The 22,833-nt window shown below is 38.9% G+C and overlaps 1 protein-coding gene across 2 annotated transcripts in view; it reads right to left on the reverse strand.

Annotated features, from left to right (window-relative positions):
- The window catches only part of PARD3B (par-3 family cell polarity regulator beta), a 504,041-nt gene that overhangs the window by 134,343 nt on the left and 346,865 nt on the right, over nucleotides 1–22,833 (reverse strand). The window contains exon 21 of one of the 2 annotated variants that reach the window (XM_053471717.1): nucleotides 17,472–17,714. The exons of the other annotated variant lie outside the window; for it this stretch is intronic. Coding sequence (XP_053327692.1) covers nucleotides 17,711–17,714 — 4 coding nt within the window. The 3' untranslated portion in view covers nucleotides 17,472–17,710. Of the gene's footprint in view, nucleotides 1–17,471; nucleotides 17,715–22,833 lie in introns of those variants that run through there. 2 annotated transcript variants of the gene reach the window in all.

The following is a 22,833-nucleotide window of genomic DNA, read 5'->3' on the forward strand; positions in this document are numbered from 1 at the left end:
TACAGAAAATTACGTTCGTAAATTACCCTCCGCAGAAATCTTGTAAAAAAAAGTCTAAAAGAATTAAAAGTTAAATAAAAAGCATTCCGTACAGACCTGCAGGATATATATATATTTTGTAATGTGAAAGAGGCTTTCTTGCAGTACCTTTTCAATTACAGATTAACTTGTATGAAAGAGCTTTTACCTTCATTTAATGAAAAATAAGAGACAAAGCGGTTATAATGACAGCCTATCATCCCTACTGTATGTTATATCGCTAACACTGGATAAAGATGCGCTGTATCCTCATCCATTGGACTGAAACAAAGAAACCTCTGCTCATTAGTCCGGGGATTTCCGTGTGAATTGCCAACCATTTTAACCTGTCAGACAGCTTTAAGGATGCTTTAGTGGAATTCTTGGCACTGTATCTTTAATTAAACTGAGTGGCAAAGCCTTGTCAAAAAACTAAGATATTACTATTGCTAAAAGCCACAAGACCAGTTAAAAGCCGTCATTTCCGAACTGCTGGGTGAAAGGGTGAGCATTAAAAGATCCTCTAATGCACTACTGGTGCACCATCCTTCAAGTAACAATCGCATTGTATCACGGCAGCGGACGTGTGCGCTGTTTGTCGAGCTTTGCTGACGGCAGAAATAGACAGCCTTCTGCTAGATGAGCTTCTGAACAAAAAACACATGCAGTTATAAACAGATGACTATGTAATGTAACAAATGTCTCTCTATCATTCTAGAGTGCTGTGGACTGTGACCAGGCGTGTATAACCCTATGGAGGGGGAGGATATATTATGCATTCATTTATTGGGGGAAATACGTGTATAGAACGGGTGATATGCAGCATATCTTCCAACTAATAATCAGGACGCCAGGGGAGAAGCTGGCAAAGTAGAGCGTCAACTGGTAGGACAGTAGTAGAGCTTGGCGGGACGGTGGGACATAGTGGCAAAATCAGGACTGTCCCAAGTTGGGAGGCACAGAAAATGGGCCCTGTCAGTCTAGTCTGGCATCATTTTATTATCTTGAATTAGCAACGGCAAACTTCTTTCCCGTGTACAAAACATTTATATATTTTTAGTCACATAGTGGAATGGTTTTGTATTCTGGGATGTAGTTACTGATGGCTGGCGTGACTGGGAATAAAATCAGAGCCACGTGTGTCATGTGATGCCCCATGGCTACACACATATTAGTAATCGGCGCTGTCAGAGTCAGCCAATACAAGCATTTGCAAACTTGACGGCTAGGTGTTGTGTATAAGGAGTGCATTCGTCATCTAGATGGAAAATCTCCCATACAATCTAGCAGCACGAGATTCATTTTTCATAACAACGTGATATCAATAATATAATTTCCGATCTTTCCTCCCCATACGAATCCAAGACTGTGTGTCTGGAAACACATTGAGCGCGCATAATGTGCAAAGCTAATCATATGGCACCTCCAAACTCACTAGTATTTTGAGTAAAAGGTCAGCCAACGCTGTGTGACGGCATGTAATGCGAAATGCGGTGGCGTGATGTCAACAAACGTGCTTTCCACTAATTACCACATCTCCGCCGCTCTCAAAGACTGGGCTTGTAGGCCGTATCAGGGCACCGTCCAAGATAGCTGCCACATAAACCTGGGTTAGCAGGACTGTCTTGTTAAATTAGGATTGTTGAATATTATGAATTTCTGGGGAGCAATTTGCTCCAGATCTGCCTTATATATTTCATGTTTCCCTAAAAACAAGCTGACCTTTAATATTTACCAGTAATTTACATTTTCATTTTACACAAAGTTTTATTAAAAACTTAACACCTCCCTACAAAAGGTTAATGACACAAAAAAACTTTTCGATGGAAACATCATTTAACAAAAAGCTACAAACAGGTTCCCATAGTAACACTCACTATACATTTATATGTGACGCTGAAGTGAAAGCATCATAAGAAGTTGGCTATTTATTCTAACGTTACTAGAAGTTACTGCAAAGTTAAAAACACACGAACAAAGTTATCAGATTGTTTGCACATCCTATAGATTTTAATGCTGATTCGCTGGTGTTTTATTCCTCTGGAATAATTCTTCAAAATGGAAATCCAATTTTTAAACATATGGGCCTAAGTAAACAAATCTATTTATTCTGACAAGAGAAAAATAAAGTATGATGTTTGAGCTTTAAAATCGACAGCAGAACAGCTTTAAGGCAATCATCATCACGCTTTCTATAGAAACACACCAGATGTTCTGATTGCAATGCTACCTTGAATAATTTGCCTGTTTTTTCCCTGCAGGGTAAAGACCTTTCAAAGTCTAATTACAATTACACTAAGGAGAGGCAAGTCAGTGTATGAAGTATTTAAATGTTTGACTAGCTGGTCACTGTGCACGGGAAAGACCGGGATGTTCGGAACACTGTGATCACAGATCTAAATGTGTATATATATATATATATATATATATATATATATATATATATATATTTACCGTATACCAGAATGCGTGCAATGACCAACCAAGACAATCCCAGATAGGTTTTGCCCATTTGCAGACATATAATGAAATATAAGGAGATAAAGCATTTCATTATGCCCTCCGTCGGTCTAAAGCCCCCCCCCAATTAAGGATGTGGGAAGAGTAAGGTACAGATTCCTCTTAAATTTATGTGAAAATAATGTATTATTGTTTGTTAATGAATTTGCAATCCCAAGTATTATGTTCCTTATTTTACATATAATTATTATTTTTTTCCCTTGTACTGAAGATGTCCCAATTCCTAAAAACCTTTTTTTAGGGATTAGGACATCAGCAGGTAGTCTTAAGTGAAAATGTGAATTAAATATGCATTGATCACAAGAGTGTAACAATACTACCCCTGAGTTTAAGTGAGCAAATCTTTCCATGGACCCTAATATTAGGAGGTCCAGTGCTTTGGTAGGCTATACACTTATGACAGCTTCCCTTTTCACTTCAGGAGTGCGAGGAAATCATTCTTCAGACGGGGTGCAGGGTGTTTTGGGCAATATCTGAGAGATACAGCCAAGGGTCTAAGAAAACTTGCAACCTCAGCTAAACTGGGGTTGACAGGAGGCAAAACAACTTCAGCACCAAACCAGGGTATCAAGCCAAGTTCAGAAACATGGCAGAACCAAGGTCATACACAAGAAATTCAACATAAAAGTAGCATACCCAGAGTAACCTGGCTCCATTAATTGGCAATAAACATGTCAGAATTGGCAAAACAGCAAAAATCTTTGAATATGCTAGAGGTACAGAAATGATAAAATAAAAGAGAGAAATGAAAGAGTTCAGCAGTAGGAGAATGCGTTTGATGTCTTCTTCATGGAAGAGCGAGGCACCAGAATTAAAGAGTCTTGCATGAAAGCCTCAAAACAATTACATGTCTGGCCAACAAACCACAAGCATGGATTTTTTCCCCTGCGTGTATGAGAATTATCTATTTGCATGTAGAACGTCTTGCCCCTTGTTTATTATAACACGATAGATTGAGCCCACCGAATGGCAAACACTGCACACATGCACAGTTTCCCTGAGGAGTTATCAGTCACTTTGGCATGATGATCTTTAACTCTGTAAACACACATGTATTCCCTTGTCAGTAGATGACTGATGTCATGGTATGAATGCACTTGAATTATTGGGAAGGAATAAGGTAAAGGAGGAGATAAGACAAGTGCTTGGTGTAACCATGGTTATGCCTCAATTAGACATGCAAGGAAAGGATATGGAAATATACAAGATTCATTTAACATATTTTAAACCTGCTTTTTATTCTTCTTATTCTCATTTATCTCTTAAACTATCTACATTTCTACATTTGAAATAACTATTTGTAATGTACCTAGACCACTCATTTATTAGACATTCATTAGATAATCCAACTACTGTAAAATTCTAAAATATAAAACCAACCTTTTGAAAACCTCTTGGAGATCGGGAAACGGTTCAGATCATATCACACATGCTGCAACGGTCATAACAATCGCTTAAATATTGATGCTCCAAGTAGCGTCAAATGTCCTTACACGAGGCGTGTATTGTTGCAATAATTCTGTATTTGCGATAGATTCTGGCTTCATGCACAGCATTGCGAGTGTCAGCTTAGGCTAGTACTTACACCTAGCGTAAATCGGGCTAGGAATGGAGAAATTCAACTGTAGCAAACACTCCATTTACTGCAGGTAAATCACAACGGGCAAATAGGAACTAAGGGACACCTACTCTTCTGCTTCAAGTAACACAAACGTAAATGGCACACATTGCTAGGTGCCCCACTGACAAAACAAATATGGCAAATACAGAAATACAGAAGAGTATTACTTAAACAGATGGTGAAGCAGTAAGATTCCAGCAGCTGGAAACAGAAGTCACAATCAATCTTAAGAGTATAACGAAATAATCAACAATACCAAAGACAATCATGACATGATGTTGGGCAGAGGGTCTCCAAAAGTACATAAAAGGGTTTGAGGAAAATGAGCCCCAAGATGTTGAAGTTGGAGATAGTAGGATACCTAGTCTGGTCAGGTGGTAATTTGAGCATAGTATGGTATCATGCAAAGAGCTTAGGCTGGTGGCAATCAGACCATAGTAGAGCAAAGGCAGGAGTCTACACTGATAGCAATTAGGGATGGTCAGAAAACTATACAGATCAAAACATATGAGCATCAGTGGTGACGACTGGATTTCGGAGCTTGGACAAGGTAGTGCGCTCTGCTTTATATAGGGCTAGCTGATATGCCAGAAACAGGCAACTGTGTGTAAATTTGATATTGTCTTTGTCTTGGTGGGGGGATTCTCAGCAGTTTATTATAATTGTCTATTTTTAAGATCCATGATTAAATAAGTAAAAGGAAAACTGAAATTTCAAGATGACAGCAGTTCAAATCAGATAAAACAGATGATGTGCTCCATTTTATCAATAATAAGGCATGCAAGCTATAATTTGTAAACAATACTGTTATTAATAAGCAGAGAAAAAATACAGGCCAGTCATTCCCAGCCTCCGTATCCTAGAAATATTTTTATATTTGCACACAGCATATTCATGTGTTCTTCTTCTCCTTCTACAAGGCTAGATCAACGCACCTGGGGCAGTTGGATAAAATTGGCCTCTTTTGCTCAACATCTACTGATTGACTACTGAATGACCTTCAAAGCCAGTCCTTAATGGTTCTTCACAGACACTGGGAAGTGATGTCATTTCTTGGCACGTGGCACAGCGTGGGAGCCACAGGGCACATTCTGTAAGTACTGTAGCCTGTAGCTCCCTCTCTGTGCTGCACATCATGGAAATGACGTCACTTCTCGGCACAGAGAGGGAGCTACATCATGTAAGCCCGTACCACATCCTGTAATCACTGAGGCCCATGGCACCTTCACTGTTCTGTGGAAATGGCATCACTTTCTGGTGTGTAGTGTTAGTGAAGGAGCATCATTGCCAGTACTGCATCCTATAAGGCAGTGAAGCAATTGTTCTGTGTGCTCCACATTAAGGGCAGCAACACTGGGCTAGACCGGATGAGTGGGTAGGGTTAATGGAAGCAATGGGGGGCTTTTAAAGCAAGCCCTGCCTTGAGGAAGTTAACAGATGCCTGGATAAAGTTATAAGGTCAGCTTAAATGGGGTTCTGTCACAGCAGTGGGGTGAGTGGATGCTGGAGGGTTTGATAGGTTTGTCTGCAAAATAAAATCTTGTTAGCGTTAGTGGTTGCAGCTGGCCAGAAGTTGGTGACAAAAACGGAGATTTAAAAGGGGCCCTCTGAGCTGGTAATGGGTGGCTAGGGGGATGGAGGGGCGTCTGGCCTAGCTTGGAATACAGGTGGAGTTAAACCATAACCTGGAGTGGCTACTGAAGGCACTTGCATATTGTGAAGGCTCATTATAGTACATGAATGTAAGTATCCACTCGCATTGGCTTGTCCATTCAGTTTACTTATTCACGTTTTATACTGTATAGTAATAACGCTGTGGCCATCTCAAGCCAAACATGTGCCTCAGGTCTCTGATTGAAGGGATTGTGTTAACGAGGGAGGGAACCATTTGGCTGTGTCTGAGTCATGTGTTTGTGGAAACAAACTCATAAGTTTAGCGACCCATATTAGCTTTGTGTTCTGCCACACATTTCAGTATATCTGTGATTTCAGTCATTCAAGAGAGAGTGGGTTCTGTTAAAGTTTTGAAATATTATTCATTCGTCTTTTTCATCCATCTTAAAGATGGTGCTCGATTTAGCATGTTATGCAAATAAACCTTGGCAGAGCTGCCCTTTTAAAGAATGTATATTAAAAGTACTTTTTTCTGATTATGTGGAGTAATATATCAGTGATATAGCACGTACACATGTCCATCAGGTAAAACATTTATGCTTATGTTTTAATATTTTCTATGTAAAAAAAAAAAAAAAAGCGGAGGAATGAGAGCCAACCAAAAACTGTACTAGCACAGTGATGTCACACGCATGCACGTACGGCTGTTCAGACATTTTTAGAAATCGGAAGTATGACATCACGGCTCTTTTGGAAAGTGTTAAAAAACAGAGGTTTTTTATTTCAATATCTGTTGTCCTTTAAATACATTGAGTAACCATTCCACATGACAGCAAGTCTTAATTTACACTTTTACTACAAGACTATATTCATTGACCGAGTTCAGTGTCTGCATTCACCTGAGATGTAACAGTCTGGATCTACTTCTTACTTTTAATGCCATTCAGTACAGTTTATTTTGGAACAATTTTCCTGGCTAACCAACTTGAACTGCAGTAAGCAGTGGTAACTCACTATTCATACCCATTTTAACAGCTCCCAGCACCTCCTCAAACCTATCAAACTGTCCAAGAAAAACCAAAGCCGTTAAGAAATGATGAATCGGCAATAAATGAAATGATTCATAAAAGCATATTTGTTTTAAGAAGAAAACGGGAAACAGGTGGTTCGGTGCTGTACGCAAGGTAATGGGGACGCACAGAATTTTTCTTAACCAGCACATTGCAATATTAATTTATGGCAACATATACCAGAATTAGCAAATCAGTAATTGCCATAGCATATGGAACTAGGCAAAGTTTTATTACGCCCATGTGTAAAAATATAGAGTATGTCATAAACGGGGCATTTCGCTGGGCTGCTAGAAATTCATGTCACACTGTATTTCATGGATTTAAATGCCTTCTTGACACATTTAATGTCATGATGATAGCTTTATGTGATCCATGTTATGATTGAAACCCTGAGTTTTGATCCGGACCAAGTGAAGTCATGTGTTTTATAACACAAAGAGGTGTGTGACTGAATTAACAATACACCACCTATTGGACTCTGCCCCCCCCCCCCAGTTAAATACTGTGTTTTACTTTCTGGCCACCCACAAAGGCTGCTACAACAAATTTGGTACGTGTTAAAATATATATGACTGATTATGGGGCTTTCTAACGATACATTTGGAATGGTTTGATTGCATGACACATAGGTGTTGCTACTATATGAGTTGTTTAAGCAATTGCCTAGGGCCCCTGCAAACAAAGCATAGTACTGAGAAATCTATGCCAGTGTCATACATTTATCATAGCGCTCCACTGCCATAATGGATGTTTTAAACAATGAAGATAAGGTATACCTTGATTTGTGGATTATTGCAGTTAACCCATTGCTCATGCTAGGACGAAATCTAGACTGACCTCTGGCATGAGTTACTTTTATAGGAAAGATGCAGTGTTATAAACTACGTAGCCGACACAGTCGCACTGAATTCACCGTTAGTATAGTAACATGAAATTGAGTTTGCAGGTGAGTAGGGATGACCCGATTTAACCCATCAGGTTTACTACAATACAAAATGCCAACCTATCTTCTCTTGTAAGAGATACTTATTCTTTTGTTGAAATTTAAAGATCTTAAAATCGTTCAATTAGCCTATTTTGGTGACCTATGTTAATATGGTACATGTTCCAAGTCTATTGTCATTAGTTTGGGTGGTTCAACATTCCAAAATGACTCTTAAATAGCTAAATAGCTGAATTCTAATTTCCAAAAGCCCTGGCACTGAAGATGTAAAACAATAAATAAAGGAGATGAAGAGGTGTCCACGCTTGGCTACACCACGACAGAAAATATAAAACAGAAGAAGAAACGCATTATTTAATTCAGAACAGCTACGGCTCTCACACAACAAAAAATCTCCCCACGGAAACAACATTTCCCGGCAGCTAAGACCCATTCAGCACATCTAGTCTGTCCAACATGCTAAAACTACAATGTTGTTTAGCCGTACAAGGCAAGGTTAAGGTCACTATAGATTGAAGACAAACTGTTTTCGATACCACCGCAATCTTGTGTGTCAACAATATTTAGGCTTAAGCACAATATCCTTAAAATGTATTATCTTTGAAGCCAACTATTCAGGATTTCATTGGACCTAAGATCTCATCAAGATACAACATTTCTATTTTCAATCTTCTTTACAACTCTCTTTGTAGCACAATTTTATATCTTGCACATCAAGGAACAATAAAGGAACTGAGAAAAGCTCTACTCCCTTCCCCTGGTTCTCGGCAGGCGAGATTATCCCCCCTCTAATGTATATCTTAGCTCCAAGAGTACTGTGCAATGTCTGACCCTGGATTCTGTTTACTGCAATAGGAATCTTTCAGATTATGCTCAAACCATTCATCTTCAGCTTGGGATCTTAATTTCCCTTCATCTTTACTTTTCTGCACCAGACATATTTATGTGTGTTAAGCGTTGCATGCCAGCCTGATTTATGTAGATCACACAGGCTGCTCAGCCCTTACCTTTCCGAAATGCTTTTATTTCAGAACACACAGCGCAATAGGCTTTTATTTCTAGAGCCAAGGATTTGAGTAGCTTTTGTGTGTTTTGTAATTTGTTTGTATTCCCAATAATTATAAAATGTAGCTTTTGCAGACTATGCCTTTACTCAGCTGGACAGACAAGATTACAAAAACCATTCTCATCTGCTACCACATTTTGTGTTTCCATGCTGTCTGGCATGTCACAATCACACTCAAACCAAGCTACACTTACACTCCGGATAGGGGAACGAAGTATGTAAGTGACAACCCAACCTCAAAGGGATGGAGGCATTTTAACTTCCGGCTTTCCTGCCATTCCAGTGACCTCCTAGGCCAACCTAGGCATTTTGCAGAAGGATCCACTTCAGGCCATGCCAGCTCAACCTGCTGTAGTACTTAATATGTGGTTAATTTTTTTTTACTTTAAAGACCCCATTAGACTCCCGACAGGAGTTAAAAGGCATGCGTAATAATAATTAGTATGAAGGGGACAGCTTTAACTGCTCCTCAGAATTTACGTGAGGTCCCTCAGATCACAGGTTGGGAACTATTACATTAATAGGATTTCTCTAAGTATATCATTAAAATATTGACCTTATCATCAACTCACACCTTAAAAGTAATCTCTAATAACCAGAAGCTGAATACCCACATTGTTCAGATGGAAATAACGTCTCTCTTTCTATAACACTGTACAGGTACTTTTTATTGCCATATTACTATCATTCATAGAGAAAAATGAATCATTGCACATACAATGGGATGCGTTAGCTTATATATTGTTGGTTAGACTACAACAGAGGGAGAACAATTGATTGCCAAAGAGAAAATTGAAGCAAATGTGTTAAATTCATTCTTCTAAATTTGCATGGCCCTGGAAATAAACAATGCTAATTGATGCGCGTTGATAACATACTCACACTTTCCCTGCAAAAAAAAACACTAACAAGCAGACAGTGAGACGGCTGTAATATACTCTGTTATTCAGAGGTGCTATTAGCACAATGCAAAAAAAAGATATTTTTTGTAGACGGCAACAAAAGCGACAGAGAAACATTTTCTTTTCAGTGGCATCAACTTAAACATCGCAGTAAGAAAAATTTGTCTGTACGGAAATCTCTAGGAAAAGAAAAAAAACGAAGGCCTGACAACAACAGAAACTGCTTTGCAAGGTAAACAAGAAGTGACAAGTCAATTTGAAGCCTGTCCTTGGATGTTTTGATGTGCAGAAATTATCTGTGACAGTTCTGATCAAAACAGAGTTCCCCTTTCACCTGCGAGGCGAGTGGCCAAGAGAAAGAGGTTGAATTAAATGCTAGAATCCTGTCGGGTTACTACGGATCAGGACGACAATTGATCAGACACTGCTGTATGTTTGTGTGTTTATTCCTGAAATGATTAACATGAGAGACTCGATTTGGTTCAAAATATGTTCCTTTCTATGACCGCTTCACGGTGGAAACAAGCGGATGCCCTCCATATAAAGAGCAGGCAGAATTATTTCGCCGTGTAAGATTTGTAAATTGGATAGAACTAAGAGCGTATTTCTTTCCATGTGATTAGGGTTACTGCCCTTAAAACAATTTGAACTCAATATATGACACATCCACAAGAAGATGAGAGAGATGAACCTAAATGTCTGACCCTTCAGCAAGGACAAGATGTGCAGATTGGCCCAGCTGACAATGCCGAGGTTGTGTACTTAAACACCAAATAACCAAGCCTTGGTATCTGTACATTTTTTGGTGGTCATGTATAACAAATGTCCCAGATATACATTTTGAAAAATATTCTTATTACCATAACAACTGACAGAACGGTTGTGTTGATTGGACGATTCCTTTGGTTGGTATGGTGATAAGACCAGTATCACTTGGTTATATATAACTAACTTATTCCACTTAGTTGTTTTAACACTGCTGTTGTAACATAGGATGGGCCATAGGCTCTCTTTAAAGGGCCACACATTTGTAGGGAACTACCCTCAAATATTTTTTAGATACTCACACTACCCTTCAGGATGTTATTTGCGGCATTCTTCCTGATTAACAGCATATTCTTTATGACAGTCTTATGTTTACATTTGCTTTATGCCCATGAAATTAATACCCTATAGACTGGTCTTTACAGCAAAGCTGATCTTACACTAGATCAGTGCGATGACGCATGGTTTATATAACCACCAACTGTTTACCAAAACCACAAAGGGTTAGTTGCTTGTGGATTGTGTGTCAAATCAGGATGGCATAAGAGGATTAGTAGAGAGAAGTAGAAAATATTCTTTTGAGCTTCACATGAAAAAAGCATTCTATCAGACAAAGACCTATATGCATATGTTGTTACTTTAAATGCCCATTCTAGATTCGTGGTAAGACTCAAGGGGTGAAACAAAATACCAGCAATGTAAACGCTGAACTCTGGAAGACCTGTAGTTGCTGTTACTGAACCACAACACAATGGGAAGGGAGTGACAAGTCAGATGGTAACAGGATTACGGTTTATGGGTAAAATTGAGTGCAGTAGGTAGCTGGAATTTGTATGCACTCCCAGCTCTATGAGTTTAAATTCTGGAGCCCACTTTAGGTCATAATAATGCACATTAAGACAGAGATGACCAAGTGCTTCTTATGAGCCCACATGTAGAAGTATGCCCTATGAATCTCTACAATAAAGTAGGAAAAACAACCTATCACATTCTGGAGACATCTTGTTTTAGTAAATGCTAGAAGTATATATGTTTCACCACAAAATTGCATGATAATAATAATTATATGTAACAAGAGTCCAAGAGTCCACTGGTAATGCAGTTGGCAGGGTCCTTTATCAAAAATACAACCCCTCCCTACCTCTTAAAGATCCGTCACTGAAGATTTGCCAGAATTCCCTATTCATAACTGGCGGCGAACCATGTCTTGCTCATAAAAGAATATTATAATGTAAATCACCTTGTTTTGTTTTAAACCACATAAGTAAGAGTGCAACTTTGCCTTTTACTAATTCAGTTTTGGACAAGTATAAAAGGTGGATGGAGAAGGAGTAAAAATAGTTTTGTGTTATAATAATAAAAAGGCCCAATAGTCGTTTGTAACTAAGTCCAACAACCTATAAGTGGAAAAGGGGCTAATTTCTAAAGAGTTTGAGCTTTATTATCATGCCAAAGCTATTTGAAAAGAGTTTCTGATACTGTTCCTGGGAGTGGCTTCAAATCGTGCATCATCTTAATGGAAAACACACAAATATTTGCATTATATTTTGTAGCCCTAAGGGAGGAACCTTTCTAGGAGAACAAATGGAACCCTTGTTGACAGTATCTGGTTATAGACTATAGATCATGGTCCAATCTGTCTTTAGTTGTTTGCTGTCTTGTGTAGAGATAATTTGCCTCATATTTGGGTCTGTTGCACGTTGGGCACGTTGGCAATAACAAATGCACGGAATAAAGACATATGGGGAACCAACATTTTTTTCCACTTCTATGTCTCTGATGTAAGCCGTCGTGTGAAAGGGTACGAGTGATAAAGAAAAAAAAAAAGGTGGTGAGAATGGCGAGATTGATGTTGAGAATATGTATACGTCGATCTGTCTTGTCTGCTAAATATAGACACATCACATGAACACTTGCAATTCAGTTAGCCAATCGGACTCATAAATTACACAGCGAGTTGCCCTCATGAGGGCTTGGTTAGTACATCCAACTTATTTTAACATAAGACAACATGAGTAAACACAAATTGCAGCTTTTAAATCATCATTTCATTTATTGGCGACAACAACTGCAATCAAACGTTTGTGATAACTGGCAATGAGTGTTTTACATCGCTGCAGAGGAATGTTGGCCCCCTCTTCTTGGCAGACTTGTTGTAATTCAGCCATATTGCAGGGTTTTGAAGCCTGAACTGCCTTTTTAAGGTCATACCACAGCATCTCACTCGCATTCAAGTCAGGACTTTGACCAGGCCACTCCAAAACCTTAATTTTGTTTTCTTTGAGTCACTCATCACAGGGCTGTCTTTAATACTGATTGGAGCCTGAGCAAGCATTTACGTGTGCCCCCCACCGCCTTCCCTAGCACACAATCACGCCCTCCACTCCAACACCCCAAAAAAACAACAACAAAGGAACTTGTCGCACTGACAGATTAGGAGGAGACTGTCAGAGTCAATGCAGTCTTCCCTCTTCTGACCCTAATGTGACTTCACGTGGGACGTCCTCAAACAGCCTCCCTGTGCCATCTTTTCCCTCCACATCCACGCTATCAAAACAGTTAAACATACATACATTTCTTTTGCAAACACTCATTCACACACACTTAATCATTCACACATGATACTCCCTCCCGTAGAATTCTCTGTGGCGCTCACATACTGTGCAAGCAACTCAACGTCCAGGGGAAGCAGGGACGCACCAGGGCCATGTAACACAGTTCACTGGAGTACCAGAGCCCTAGAAATGGCTTTGTAAACATTTCCAGACTGATAGATGCCCATGACTTTGTTTCTGGTCTCTTCTTGAATTTCTTTAGATTGCGGCATCATGTGCTGATTTTTGAGACCCTTTAGCCTACTTTTCGTTGCAAGATAGGTTCTATTTAATTGATGTTTAGATGCAACAGGGCTGGCAGTAATTGTGCCTGGGTGTATCTAGTGAAATTGAACCCAATTATCAATTAAATTTGGTTAATTGGTTGATTTAGTAAGCAAGGCGGCAATTACTTTTTCACACAGCGCCATGTAGGGTTGGATAGCTTTTTTCCTTCTATACATGAAATCATCATTTAAAAACTGCATTTTGTGTTTACGCAGGTTATCCTTGCCTAATATTAAAATTACTTTGATGATCCGAAACTGTGAAAAAAATGCAAAAAGAGAAGTAATCAGGAAGGGGAAAATACTGCCCTTACGAAAAATTACTGCAGTTTTTCTGAAGTAATACTGCAGTTTTTTGGACATGAAAAAACTGCAATACTGCACTTTTACTGCAGTATTACTGCACATTTACTGCAGTTTTACTGCATTTGTACTTCACTGTACTGCAGTTGTACTGCAGTATTACTGCACATTTACTGCACTTTTTTTTTATATTGCAAACCTACAGTTGTACTTCAATGTACTGCAGCTTTATTGCATTTGTACTTCCGTACAAAAATAACTGCAGTAAAACTGCAGTACAGTGAAGTACAAATGCAGTAAAACTGCAGTAAGGCTAGGTTTCCACTTGGGTTTTTGTCCGGCGTTTTTTTCTTGATGAAAAACGCCAGGAAAACTGCCAAGAAAACTGCCGCTGCATTTACCTGCGTTTTGGCGTTTTTTCTGCAGTTTTTTCTGGCGTTTTAGCCTTTCTGTGGAAATTGCTTTTTTTGACCTTAGGCAGTTTTTCCAGCCTTTACAAGTTAGAAGTTTCACCCAGCTAAAAGGGATTAGGATAAATGGCAAGTATCTGCCCTCTCCTGATGTCATTTACTTGGTAGACCCTTTTGTCTCTTTTCTGTGGTTTGTAAGGCATGCTTTATTCCGAATGTCTGCTCCTCTGGGAAGATTGGCCCCAAATGATGGTGCAAATTGTTTGCTGTTGCTTTTGGCACGCAGGATCCGGTCGCGTATGTTTGTTTGTAATGGCATGTTTGTTCCAAATGGTGTAAAATTCAATATGAACCAGTCCAGGACTTTGTTTTGTGTGAAACTGTTTGTTTTCAGCCTATTTCTCGTAGGACACACAGATACTGGGTCCATCCTCTGCATTGTAACTGTGGAAAAAACGCCATAAAAAACGCCAAGGCAATAAACCCACATGGCTTTTTCATGGCGTTTTTTCTCTCCCATAGACTTCTATTGGAGAAAAAAAGCCAAGATTTCTTGCAAAAAACGCCAGAGTGTCAACATGCTGCAGTTTTGAAAAACTGCCACAGAGCCCAAAAAAGCAGAAAAACGCCAAAGAGGACTGAAAAAACGCCAAACAGAAAAACGCCAAGTGGAAATGGCATTTTGCGATTTCCCATTGAATTACAGCTAACATCTGGCTGCAGCCGTTTTTCACAAAAAAACGCCAGGTGGCGCTATTGGCGTTTTTATAGGCGTTTTTAGCATAAAAAACCCAAATGGAAACCTAGCTTAAATGTGCAGTAATACTGCAGTAAAAGTGCAGTATTGCAGTTTTTTCATGTCCAAAAAACTGCAGTATTACTTCAGAAAAACTGCAGTAAATTTTTCGTAAGGGTGCATTTGTATAAAAGCAACCAGGCTTATGTGGTCTAATGATAATGGAGAAAAACAATGACTAGTCTTGTTACCATGAAAAACATTAATTCTGGCATGTATGCATGGCATGCATCTGTTTATATACATTCATTATGTCGCAGGCTCTGGAGTGGTTCTTAACAGTTGTTATAATCACTATACTGGCTGGGCCATAGATAAGGCTGACATCAGTAGATATGGTAAAACAAGATGTCGAACTAATTCCCTATAGAATTGTAACACATCTTCTGTGCTTCCCATATTTATGCAGAACAATGAATAAAATGTGCTATAAAATGAATCATTGAATCCCCCTCTGTCCTGATTTACAAAGGCGGCCAGAATCAACCAACCACCAGCAAAAAGGCAGATTAAACATCTATTTAGGGCTCCCATTGCTCTAAGGGTTTTGTAATGTACAGATACCTCTCAAACATATATCACTATAGCGGATCATTATTAGTATTATGTTACTTTGTTTATGTACAGTTATCAACTTCAGAAACTCTACTTAAGATGAGACTCCATAAATCGTTCCACTTGGGATCCCTAAAAACCCAGGGATGCGGCAGATAATTTAACCACAAAAAACAATGCTGTGGAATAATCACCCAAATTCAGTGAACAAGGCTACTACCACATCGGCAACCAGTATTTATAAATTATTTCTTTCTAAAATTGAAACGCCATTACATACGGGTATGTGGGTTATAGCACTGAAAAATAAAACAAAAACATCCTGGGGAAATGACAGATGTACTTTAAAGCTGATCTTTTCAGTATACTTTTAAACGCTAGATCATACATTGTCCCATTTGCAGGTTAAATGTTAGCCATCTTCTTTTTCTCAATAAAACATATAAATACTATTGTTATTATTATTACTACATAACGTTTACGCCATAACCACATGTTCTTGATTGGCTGTTAAGGAAAAATCATAATAGATGGGGACCTAAAGTGTTCATCAGGTACAATATTTAACTGTGAACGCATCTTTTGTCATTTAAAGCTATTTTTGCCGACAGGTCTACTTTAAATCCACTGAAGACTGCAGGACTTTTTTCGCTATAGAATAGACTTTTTTTTTTTTTATCGAAGGCAGCGTGAGGAATTGGGACAGCCATGCAGGCAGCATTGAGGTACAAGGTGAGAACAAATAATCCTATAATGAGGCTACTTCAAAAATCAGAACTAAGTGGAGTCAGGTCTTGTGAACTTTACCACCTTTGGTGCCATTTAAAATATACAGTGCTCCTGGCTGTCACACAGGAGGCTGATTTACAAAGCAGGAGTTGCAAGGCAACAAGCCCGCTCTGTCATTATCTGAGTGCACAGAGAAGCACTTCAGGACCCCCGGATAGTAGTACTTACCGGGCACAAGTGCTCAATTACAGCAACCCTTTCAAACAATTATGGAACATTACAGGTAGTTCAGATAGAAAACAACCAAAAAATAGTATGCCCTTTCCCCTTTCATTCAAGTGGACAATTTTCTATCTGTTCAGTGACAGAATAAGCTTTTTAAAGGGCTCAGAAAAACTCTGGCACTTTTCTTACCAGAGTCTTAGCTTTCAATTTATACTCCTAAAACGTAATTGTCATTTCTAATAGAGAGTCGGAGCTTGTTGACCGTGGAAGCTATTTCTGGTTAGAAATAAGTAGAGTGTGCGACATGCAGCATGTACAAAAGTTTGAGACTAAACTTTTAAGAGGTCGTCCTACGGTGAGCAGAGGCAAGCCCCAAAGCGTACGTCCCAGATGCCATTATAGTACATGTCTGCATCGGCGTGCCAGACCAATGCTGCTCACAAGGATAGACAGAAGCAAAATGTGAGACATATATACTGTGCACAAAGTAACCAACAACCTCAGACGTATGTTTTGGACCTTCCGGGGCCCTTATCATCAAGTTTAGGTACTGTGAGTAAGGAGTTCCACTTCCGGACTCTCCATTTTCTCTTAGCAAGAACCCCTAGGGATTCCGAAAGGAGAGATCAGGTACAAAGGCGTTCTAATAAAACAAATAATGTTGTTAACTCTTGTTGCAATAGAATGTCTTCAATAACTTTCTATAAAAACTAACATTAGCAATGTCCCCTAACTCTTACAATGCATTAGCAGGTTTATGGTCTCAAGTATAGCCTTTGCTGCAGTTTTCTGGAATATCGTAATTGAGATAGGAAGTTATCTTTCTGTGAATAAACAGGTATAACAGGGAGTTGGGCAAAATAAAGCCATTAATCCACTAAATGAGGTTTACCATCAGCGTTGTGTTCCTGTATTTTTACAAACCACTTTTAGAGTCATAGTATAAATCCCTTTTTTCGTTAATGCATACAGTGACTGTAAAAGAGCGATGGAAAGCTCATTGAAATAAAGGATATCAGCAATGCTTTTGGTTCAATGCAAAATGTTTATTGGTACAATATATATATATCTGGAAAATGACAGTGTTATTTGTATTAAGTAACATTTCCACATTTTCTTGCCCTTTTCTAAAAACATCAACATTAATAGGATACTGGCTTAAATGTAGGTATAAAAAGTGAAAAATAACTAATCCAGGATCCTGGACCGGCCACATTTCCAGCAGAGGAGCAGAGCTTCCCAAGTTCATTGTAGAGCTTCATTTGGCAAGTGTGATATGGTTAACCAAGTCACCTGAAATACAACATTATACGCTCTGGGTGAATTATTCACAGAAGTAGGGTGACGGTCATAGGGGTAAATTTAATTACTTACCCACAAAAATGTAAATACGTTATTTAAAGATCAATATTTTTAATGATGTTTGAATTCGGTGATCGATGAAAAGGTGTATATGGCCTCATACGAGGAGGGAAGAATAGATTGCACTTTGAGGTAGGATGATCTTGTAATAATGTTAAAAGTCCTTTTATTTTCTTGATTTTGCAGTTGTTTGTAAAGTAGGTGAGTTCTGTTTTCCATTGCAATGATCTCTAAAGGGGTCTTGGAGCCAGAAGCAAAAACAGACACAAATCTATGACAAGTTATGTAAACAGCAATCCTTGATAAATCTATCACAAGTAATTTAACAGCAATGTTTAAATAGATTGCATCGGAAGAAATGAGATAAAAATCTAGAATATATTTTTAATTAAGTTAATACATTTTGGCTGATATATTTCCATCTTTAGCTCATTTTTTTATCTCATGTTTTCCTATGCTATTCAATTACTTGAGGAAGATTTATCTCCTGCATGGAATCCATCTTATTAAACAGAAACTTTTAAGATATCCAAGTTTTCTAGATCAGACATCTACATAATACATAAGGGTTTCTTGTGTGAATTTCCCATAATCCCTCAGTGTGGGTATGTAACACACTTCCTGTGCTATGTCTGCACTGTACAAAGATCATCTGCTCTATATAGCTACTATGGCAAATACCTAAAGGTAAGGCAGAGATTGAAAACGTATAACATATAATGTAAAGCAGTAAGACTGTAGCTCTTACTTACACATCAACAGAAAATACCGGTTATAGAGGATGTTCTTATATTAATACTTGTGTAAAATCACAATGCACATATTGTAGTAATACTACCTGCATTTTTGTCATACCCCTTGAATATGTGTATATAACACAAGTGCTGCTTAACTATATGAAAAAACAATAACAGAACTGCCATTTTGCAAAATGTATGCTGTAATCCATAAGCAGCCATCAATGGACAGGACAAGCATGTCTTGCATAACATTGGCACAGGCAATTCCCATCCCAACTTGCTGTCATGTTGTGCCACATTAGCATCCTGTTACCTACAGCAAACAAACTTAGGTAATGGCGTCATCCTGAAAGAAAGCTGCTGGCAGGTTTAGCTTCCTTACCCATCGCTCTACTAAAACCTCTGCTCCTGTCAGTCTCTTCACTTGCTGTCTGTATGCATTATGATTCAGTGTAAAGTCCGGACTTTCACATCGGACTCACTCCTAGTATCCAATCTCTTAACCCACATGGAATTCTATTAACTGACAGGCGAAATGCCCTCTTCCCACCCAGTCAGCTGCCTCCCACCATACCTCCTTACTCTTCAGTCTGCTTGTACATACATCTAGCATTCTTATTTACTTAAAATGTGTACATTGGAATACAGTTGTGTGGCTGGACAACTTCAACCATTTCCACCATTACCGAACCCCCACCTCCTTATAGATTGTAAACGCATTTGAGCAGGGCGTTCCTTACCCTTTGTTTCTGTAAATCCAAATTGTGATGCACTATTTATGTTCTGTTTATTGGTGGTATATAAATCATTAAATAATAATTTGCAACTGCAAATAAATAAATTTGAAGATGAAGTATCAGTCACGGCGCATCTATTACTTGCCATCTTTTTATCTGCTAATTTAGAACCTTGAACTACTAAGATTCTGGACTGTATTTCAGTGGGTTCTCCACTGTCTGTCACTGCTGCAAACCCTAGAATTACATGGAGGATAAAGATGGCCTACCTTGTTATAATGCAAGGTGCACTTTGTGTGGCAGTGCTGCTATTGGCTCTATATTGAGGGTTGTAGTTACCGTATTGGCTCGAATATAGGCCGCACCCGAATATAGGCCACACCCTTAAGGTTTGGTGCTATTTTAAAGAAAAATATATATTTAAAGAAAAAATACACATGCGTGGACGTCTGCGCGACGACCTCCGCTGCAGGAAATTATGGTGGAGCACCAGTGTGACATAACCTTCCGGTGCTCCACCATAGGCGTGAGTTCCGGAGAGAAGGACCCAGGTCCCCTACAGCGCTGTGGGGGGTTTGGATCCTAACCCTGCTGCTTACCCGCAGCAGGGATAAATGAAAACAGAACAAAAAACGTTGGGCGCAGTTCGCGCATCCCTGCGCAAAACCCCGAATACTGGCCTATATTCGGGCCAACGCAGTATTTGGCAGAACTCCCTTACTTCCTCTGGTTCCTAAAGCTTTGCCTTGGTCCTCTAGCAACAAACCAGCCACCTAAAGCCACTATTAAATCCAGTAGGAGAACCAGGAGGGTTTTCTACCAAGAAACTAGACCAAAAATGAAGTTTAGAACACACAAGACAGAAGATGACCATAATAATACTGAACTCTTTGCAGTAAAACATTAACACAGTGTGTTAACATCAGCACTCATCAATGTTTTAGAAGTCAACAACAAATTTCATTGATATGTCTTGTATCTGTTGGGTTCAGCTGCTTATGTGATTCTCGTGGGAAAAGTGCAGATAACGGATTATCTTAAATAAAGGTGTTCGTTTCTTCAACTCATGATTTCATAAGGACCTCATACAGAAGGGAACCCAGGGTAGTGCCCTCCGGCCGCCCTTCCACGTCCGCCATCCTCACTGCAGAATGATGGGATATGGCATCCCCTGCCATTCCGTGACTTAAAAGCAGGCTGTGCCTTTTAAAGGATTTTATGGAGGCTGTGCCGGTTCGGTAAATGGGACTCGGCCAGAATATGTCGCTGTTTATATAAGCCTGCGTATAAAGCAGGACATGGCGTACGTGGTTAAATGTGTCGCACGACTGAAAAGTAAGCAACAAACAAGCATATCATTAGGCCTTTGAACATCTACAGCTTGTCCAGGCAGCTTATATCACAGGTACGCTACATGGAATCTAGAAATAATGAAGAGCACCACAAACTATTATTTTACTTTACGCCTATCTATGCTGATATATATTACGGATCAGGGCGGTCTTAGCCATACAGGGCTCCACTTTTTTCAAGACAAAGCAAACAAGACCTGGATATAAGCTCAGTTTGTAGCAGATGCAGTGCTATTACGGGATAAAGCAACTTCTGTTATTTCCATTTAGAAATTTATAAGGGCTGCACTTACAACAACTTATCAGCAACTAATTAAATCTGCCCTCAACAGAAACAATGAGAAATTTCCAATTGCTTCCAAACACGGGTTCACTAAAGAGTAATTGTTAACGTGCAATTAAGTTTGCACTTTAAGGGAGGAAGATAGGTTTTTGCTCTAAATTTTAACAATCTCCCCTTTGCTAAACTTTGACTATCTAATTAATCTTTGCCCATTATGTGAATGTTTAAAATGCCACTACTGAAATCTTAATTTTGTACATTATCAGCTAGTTCACTGTTAATGTTTTTACCGTCATCTTTAAGCAGAAAGAAGCATTATGTTCCTTCAGTCTTTTGCTCTCTGAGCTCAAAGCGCTTAGTTAATTCTAGCTTCTTAATTAACCGTACGCATATTATCATTTAAGCCTCTATGACAGCTCTTTTTAAGGAACTAATTTGGACTGCTTGCGAAATTGATCATTAATACACATGCTTGTTCGCAGAAACAAATCATTTCGGCACTAGACAAAAATTAATCACATAACAGGTAGTAAGGAACGATACGTTGCGTTGTGTACGAGACGTAGTTTTCAAACACCAAAAGGGAAGAAGAACAAATCAAGAGTAACAAAGGCACCGGAGACAATCATAATGTTCTAGAGATGTAAAGTAAGCAGCATTTCCGTGTACAATCAGTTGGGGTTCACATGCTGTTACTGGTGTAGTCGGCAGCTGGTACCCTCTCATTTTTGGCCAAGGCTCTTCATAGTTCTGCAAAAGCTGCCAGAATAAGAGCTGCACACCTCAGTTCACCCCAAACTAAAAATAATATTATCATTCTAATTATTACCATTATATTGTTATTTGCAATATGCAACATTTCCTAGCATCTTCCTCACTCTAAAAAGTCAACAGTGCAGTATAAAAAAAACTGTTACTCTAAACCATTTTGTGCCATTAATTTATACCTGGCAGATTATTAGGTTTTTTAAATGAAAACATTGTTATAGGAAAGTAGAAGCATGTCTGTCCATAAATTAGACCTACTAATTGGGTTTTTGGATATTGTAACTATTTATCCTTTTGGCGCATGGGAATTCCACTATTCACCAAGTCTAGACTCTTAATGTCATTTTTTTCTGTGTAAAGGATAGTTTCTTAGATATTTGTAAAAAAGTAAGGGTGGGTAATGGAACTGGCTATCCTGACCAGGTTATAAAAAGTGCCCACCAACGGAGCAAGCAGAATTGTTGGTTAGCATTACACAAGAAGAGCGGTTCTTTTCAAACATATAAAACAAATACTTTAATGCAGATCTGGTCAGTGATTACGGATGCTATCAACGTTACAGAGATTTGTCCATGAAGGCTTCTGCTTCCATGTTATTTTCCTATTTGCCAATTAATTTCACAACAATTAGGGGTAATTGCTCCTATTCAGCATTGGCCGTGATTACTGCAGGAGGGGCAGGCAAAGGAAGCCCCCACATCACCAATGTCTGTATAACAAAGACTGATAATGTATTAAGACTTCATAATACATACATTTGAGGTGTGGATTAGGATTAATTACACAGTAGGATTAATTACTTTGGAAGATGGAATAAAAAGGCAGCTGCCATAATTTAGTACGGACAGGACCAACAGTGGAACTGTTTGGTGCCCCACCTGGCTCAGGTTAACCTGCAAGATTAATCTTGAATGCCAAGGCATAGAAAGAGCGGGGATTTAGTAAACCTCATAGAAACACTATACTTTGATATAGGGAAGTTGGTGGGAATAGACTACAAATATGAGCATTCTACCACACCTAAAGAGAAAGTATGATTCCGATGCAACATTGCCTTCTTCTTTAAATACCATGAAGTATGCCATTACAATAGTCAATGCCACCCCAAAAACACAAACCGTTTTATTTTACTGAATAGCACCCTTGTATCTTTGGTAATAAACTGGGGGA

This window comes from Spea bombifrons, chromosome 7 (assembly GCF_027358695.1).
Source record: "Spea bombifrons isolate aSpeBom1 chromosome 7, aSpeBom1.2.pri, whole genome shotgun sequence".
In the NCBI taxonomy this organism is placed as follows: domain Eukaryota; kingdom Metazoa; phylum Chordata; class Amphibia; order Anura; family Pelobatidae; genus Spea; species Spea bombifrons.